Source organism: Grammomys surdaster, unplaced genomic scaffold (genome assembly GCF_004785775.1).
Source record: "Grammomys surdaster isolate TR1022 unplaced genomic scaffold, NIH_TR_1.0 137, whole genome shotgun sequence".
NCBI lineage: Eukaryota > Metazoa > Chordata > Mammalia > Rodentia > Muridae > Grammomys > Grammomys surdaster.
Window position 1 is genome coordinate 3,772,283 of NW_021604595.1, and position 6,253 is coordinate 3,778,535.

General features: G+C 43.4%; 1 protein-coding gene across 2 annotated transcripts in view; it reads right to left on the reverse strand.

Annotated features, from left to right (window-relative positions):
- Positions 1-425: 425 nt before the first annotated feature.
- Rbm24 (RNA binding motif protein 24) overlaps positions 426-6,253 on the reverse strand; it is a 12,499-nt gene continuing 6,671 nt past the window's right edge. The window contains exon 4 of one of the 2 annotated variants that reach the window (XM_028763264.1): positions 426-2,586. In XM_028763264.1, the coding sequence (XP_028619097.1) occupies positions 2,223-2,586 (364 nt within the window). In that variant the 3' untranslated portion in view covers positions 426-2,222. The remainder of the gene's footprint in view (positions 2,587-6,253) is intronic. The other variant, XM_028763263.1, reaches the window with a different exon arrangement.

Here is a 6,253-nt window from a genome sequence, read left to right on the forward strand (position 1 = left end):
TCTTCAGTAACATGAATGGTCCTTCAGGATTCAGTTTAGGGCGATGGTCTATTTGCTACCCAGAAAGCTGATGTTTTGTGAGATTTACTTTAAAGGTCAGAGAGTACATCCTCTGAGACATTTTTTATGTCCACAGGAAAAGTTTTCCATTGAGGAATGGTTAATCAAAGTAGTTTAAGAAGAAAAAGGGCTGGGGGGCTGGGAATGTAGCTCAGTGGGTAGAGCGCTTGCCTCACGTGTGGGAAGCCCTGGGCTTGGTGCTGCATGCCTACACAGCCAGCACTCAGGAGGTGTGAGGATCAAAATCCAAGGTTATCCTTAGCTACATGGCAAGTACAGTCAGCCTCAAAAGGAGAAAACTAGTTAAAAAAAAAAGAACCATTCTTTTTTTTTTCCTGGCAGAATTAGAAATAACCAATGCAACAGCAGTTTTTAAAAATTATATTTAATACAAGTGAATAGATGAGAAGATCTGAAACATTATAAAGCGAAATACACAACAAATAAATAATTTGCACAGGAGAGCCACGCCCTCCATTTCGTACCACTGTCCGGCACGGGAATACTTAAATCCAGTGACAATGGAGAGAGACCATAAAAATGCTAACCTGTTGTCCCTTGTAGGAAGCTCTTCAAGTATAAAAGTCCAATACAGTGTAAAATAGTATTCAATTTAGTTTAAGAGTAAAAATTGCAAGTATCGCACTTTCAGAAGGAAAAATATAAAGCCGTCTTTTAAAACTACATACACTACATGAGGAAAGCGGGAACGCCATGAGTTCCCGGTAGATGAGATCCACAGGGGTAAAGCAATCGAGAAAAGGAAGCACAGAACCAGGACGAAGCTTGTTAAAAAAAAAAAAAAAAAAAGAGCAAAACAAAACAGAGAAAACCAACTCAAGACTAAAATAAACTCAAATGTGTTCAGGTGAGAGTACTCGCCTGAACAGTGCACATATGGAATTTAAATAAATCCAAAGCCAACGTCTTTAGTTGAATAGGTTAATATTTAATATGCTACATCTAGACCTAGTGAATAACTTATGCCATGAGATGAATACATAATTTTACAGTGTCACTTCTAAAGTTCCTTCCTTTAGAGTGCAGCATAGTAAAACTTAAAAATAAATATCTTAAATAGGGTTATTATTAAGGCACATTATAAAGTACAAGATCATCAACCGTCGGAGAACTGTAATATCAAGAACCTTGCTGTCTTAGGTACTGTAGTCACTAATAAATAGTTTTAAATAGGACTCTGAAATAGATCTGAAAAAGGTGTAAAATTATTTTAAAAGGGTGGTGGGAAGAAAAAGAAAAGGTCCTTCAGACAGTCCCGAAGGGGTGAGCATCTTCAAACTCCGCCTGCCTTTACCCATAATCCTCTAGTCTATGTAATAAATAGAAAGACAAGTGGTGTGGTGAAAGCCCAACCCACAGATGAAATCATCCCCACGTGACAGGGGATGGGGAGAGAAATTTTAATGTGACAAGCTTCTCCCATGAGTACAAATGATAGTCTCTTTCCTGGTGTGCGCTATTGATTGTCTGAGCGGCTGGTGCAGTTATCAATGGCTCCACAACCCCACTCGTCCACAGGACAGATGAGAAAATAGCTTTGGTACCTGTCCACCGTACCTGCCATCACACCCCTAAACTGATTGTTCGATGCCCATGTTTGAGATAGCGCAAACACTACCTCCTGCCTCAGCAAAGGTCTGCAGGCCGGCAGTTACTGCAACGAAGGACAACCAGCACTTTTGCTGTCTTGTTTTCTTTTTAAAAATATCTACTTTTACACATAATTCAAGCTACATATTGCTCACTCCGTATTCCCTGGTTCAACTAGATTCACGTAGCATTTTCTAACTTGGAAAAGGCAGTTTGCTTCCCTGATACTATAAAAAAGAGCAAAAAATAAAAATCCCCATACAAAAGTGAAGTCCCATTGGTACCCCTGTCATCATCTCCTAGTGGCTATTCCGTGTAACTCAGGCTCTTTGGGATTGACTTCAAAAACTGTTTCTCGCCCTCCCATTCTCCCCTTCCCATCTGCAGCACTACCCGGAGTACAGAAATGAAGTAACACCTCCGCTTCACACTAGCTTTGCTTTCTCCCTTTAAAGCCATCAGGTCAACGTTAACTTTCTCATAGCTACTAAAAACTGGGAAATTGGGAGGGAAAGAGAAACCCCTTTGACTTTGATCAGACGGCTGGTCTACTACTGCATTCTGTCTGTCTGCAGCTGTTGAGGCTGGTACTGGCCAAAGGCGGCTGCGGCTGCAGCAGCTGCGGCCGCAGCAGCAGCTGTCCCGGGCGCAGCGGCGGTGATGGGCTGCTGGACAGCGTAGCTGTAGCCCCCAGTGGTCACGTAGCCTGCAGCAGCTGGGGATGCTGCATAGGGGTACTGGTCATAGGCAGCGGCTGCTGCGGCTGCGGCTGCTGCCGCTGAGTACTGTGCGTAGGCGGCTCCAGTGTAATCAATGTACGGTGTGGTGGAAGCCGCAGCTGCTGTGGGCTGAACATGGGGAATGACCACTCCAGGCTGCACAAAAGCCTGCGGGTAGACGTAGTGGGCAGGGATCCTGTTAAGAAATGAGAAACAAAGTCAGGCCACAGTCAGCTCTTGTGGAACTCTTTGCTCAGAGATGGAGACAAACTCAAATTTAGTGGTTGCTATCAACATAGGGTTGCCATAATATCTACTCTTTAGCGGTCCGTTTGATGCTCCCTTGAGAGAATTCATCATCAACAACAACAACAAAATAAAAACAGAAAGATATTCTCCCCGTTAAAATTTTCACTCTGACTTCAAACCCTGTGTAGGCCACGTTTGGAAAAATGAATCATGATTAGCCAGGGCTGGGCATGGAAGACAGATTTAACAGGGTCTTCATGAATTCTGAAAAAAAAAAAAAAAACCAAACTCGTAGAGTTCATCTAAGAAAGATATGTCTACCAAATAGAAAAGTCCATGCCGTGAATACAGGGCCTGGAAGGTTGTCGGGGATGGACCGGTTCTGTGGAGGTGGTGGCCTGGCAGTTAAAGTGAGAATAGACTCTAGTGTTCTTTATCATGGCAACCCTATTTGAAATCGCTAGGCAGACTCAGCACACATTAATCTCTCTGCAACCTCAGTCACCCTGATTAAAAAAAAAAATCATAATTATGAAAGAAGCAGGCGATAAAGTAAAATAAAAAAATAAATAAAACCCTTAAACCAGGAGTTTCAAGGTTCACAAGTGTGGTAAGCACAGCAGACACACTCCTCACACGACAGTAGTGTGGCTCACTCAGTTCACAAAAGGCTGTTGTGGGAAGCTACCAAAATGTGATTAATAGGCCCCGCGCAGAGATTCTCAAAGAGGTGTGCGGCACACTTCCAGTCTCTCTTTGACTTTTTTTTCCCTCCATAATGACAGAATGGTCAATCGAACCTTTCTGACTATCAGGCGACTGAGACTCAGCCAGCTTGTTTGTCTCTATGCAAGGCAGACAGAAGGGCCGGGGGTTGGCGAACTTGACGGGAAAGCTAGGGACAGGAAAAACACAACCAAATGTCTCGGAGCTTAACAGAGACTCAAAAGATATGCACTGTAAGGCAGTAGTGCTCGCTCTGCATGCCCACTAACTCTTACGTTAGCACCCCCTGAAGAGATTGCTTTATTAACCTAACTCTTTTTGATCTGCCCAGATGGTTTAGAGTTTGTACAGTTTAGTTATATGGTTATGGGTCACCCTGAAAAGAGTCAAGAACATGTAACAAAATCAAGTATGAAGTATTGCGTTCACAGCTCACAGACAGTACAGGCCTGAAGCCCTTTCTTAGAAATTGGTTAATAATAATAAAAAAAAAATCCCACGAGGATTGTTTACATACAAAGGGTAGCAATTGCAGCTGCCCCTCTTGCGGTCCCTTACCGCCCATTTTCAAAGTCCTACCTCGAATATCTGACTTATTTTTGTCTTTCTTTAAACGAATCTCCCTCACAACCCCCTATCTTTTCTAAAAATAGAACACAGGCATGGTATCTAGCTGTCAACAAGACCAATGTATTAGTAACACAAGCACAAATAACCACCCTCAAAATTTATAGAGCACAAAACATCACGTTCAGGCTCTTCAAAAACGCAAGACTGATTTTTTCTTTCTTTCTCTCTTTCTTTCTTTCTTTCTTTCTTTCTTTCTTTCTTTCTTTCTTTCTTTCTTTCTTTTTTTTTTGTCTCTGGAATTCTATGGAATCACTCGTTAAGAACATCCATGGAAAAGATGAATTTATCAGAGAGGGTGGTGAACTCTGTCTTCCCTGAGATAAAAATACATTTGATTTTACTAGAATTGTAGCTCTTTCCCAGTGCCAGCAGAAACCATGTCACCAAGTGTTTCTGAGGACACTTAGAGATGTTCTTAACTACATGTCAGAAACCAGGCGCCGTGCGTGGTCATGCACACATTCAGAACTCTGTGGCACATCAGGTGACTGGCTTACCCTTGGTGACAGGTGTGGCTGTGTAAAGCACTGTCCCCAGAGCCGATGGGTCCACAATGTGCAGACACAGCTAAGAGAGCCTCCTCTCCTGCCAGTTTACATGTGGTGACGGGCAGCAGAGGCTGCAGCTGGGCTATTTTTGATCCTGTCATGCGACAAGGGTTTCCAGCGGATAAAATGTCTTTATAAGGCCAAAGTGAAACATCTATCAGCTACAAAGGCCAACCAGTCTGAACCTCACTGATACAGAGACATTAACCCTTAATGCCTGCCTCCAGTGTTCTGAGGACAGCACGTTGGTTGATCGGTTTGTATTTTCAAATAACAGAGTAGCTCAAAGGAGGTTTATTCTACACACACCTTCCCCCCTCCCCTGGAAAGGCAGGATAAAGAGGGAGATGGAGGAAGGTAGTAAAGCAGAGAAAATATTGCTTCAGGAGTTACTGTCTCTGTATTTATGTTAATATCTACTTCTGATTGGGCAGAGCCACTGGATGAGAATGTAATTTATTTTTCTGGAAGATCAGATTCCTACACGAAGGCTGGCAAGGGTGAGAAAGATGTTTGAAAGGCAAATGAAGACCTGGGGCCTTTAAAAGATCATGGAAAAAAGGGAGCCCACAGGACCCCAGAGAGTCATGTCCCAGAGGACTCTGGGGAGACTCCCATGTCTCAGTTCAGACAGAAGGCAGCAGAGGGCTGAAGGGTATATTGAGAGTTCTTTTAGTAGTCTAATAAACTCAGTAAGCTAGTCTGGCAATGTCCCTCCTACTAGAATTCTACCAACCCCCAGCCTGCTAATTTACTATAGAATGCTCACACTAGGGAGTTACAAAGCTCAAGTGAACACCCTGGGTGATTAAAGAAAACTGACTATATTTTCCTTCTATGTCCATTTCTTTAGGTCTCCCTAACATCTCTCCTTAATTTCCTTCCTTCCTTCTTTCCTTCCTTCCTTCCTTCCTCCCTCCCTCCCTCCCTCCCTCCCTCCCTCCCTTCCTTCCTTCCTTCCTTCCTTCCTTCCTTCCTTCTTTCCTTCCTTCCTTTAAAAAGGTCTCTTTATGTAGCCCAGGCTAACTTTAAATTTATGGTCATCCTGCCTCACAGCCTCCAGAGTTATGGTTGAACCATATGCCACCATGCCAGGCTAGGCTCTATGACTTTCAAAGCAATAACATAATAAGTTAGCTCGTCCAGACTCTTGACCAATTCTTCATTTTATCCATTTGCCTGTAAGAGTGATCCCTAACACCACACAAACCGTTTCTTAAATCTTACCATTTTGGGCCTTTTGTTGTAGCTATCTCCAAAAACCATATATAACCTTTCTTTGGATCCCAGTCAGCAGGGCATCTTAATATTTCCTGGATATGCCCCTGATCACCGGATCCCACATTAACACATGCCATCCGTTCCTCACACAGGATGCCGACCCTCCCCTAGTCGCTACCTCCCCTATCCATCCACCCTAGATCTAGCCCTTGGTACACATGAAGCTTTGGAAGTCCACCTCCCCTCTTTATCTCACAGTGTTTCTATGTGAAAGAGATTGACATTTTTCCAGCCCAGAGATGCTATGCATGAAAATTCTCCATGAGAGGCGCCTCCAGTGGGCAGTACAATAGATGCTCAATAACACAGCTCCTGGTTTTCATCCTCCTTCCAAGATCTAGCTCATCTTCTTCATGAAGGCTTCTTGAGATCCACTCATTTGCCCTCTCTCTCTCTCTCTCTCTCTCTCTCTCTCTCTCTCTCTCTCTC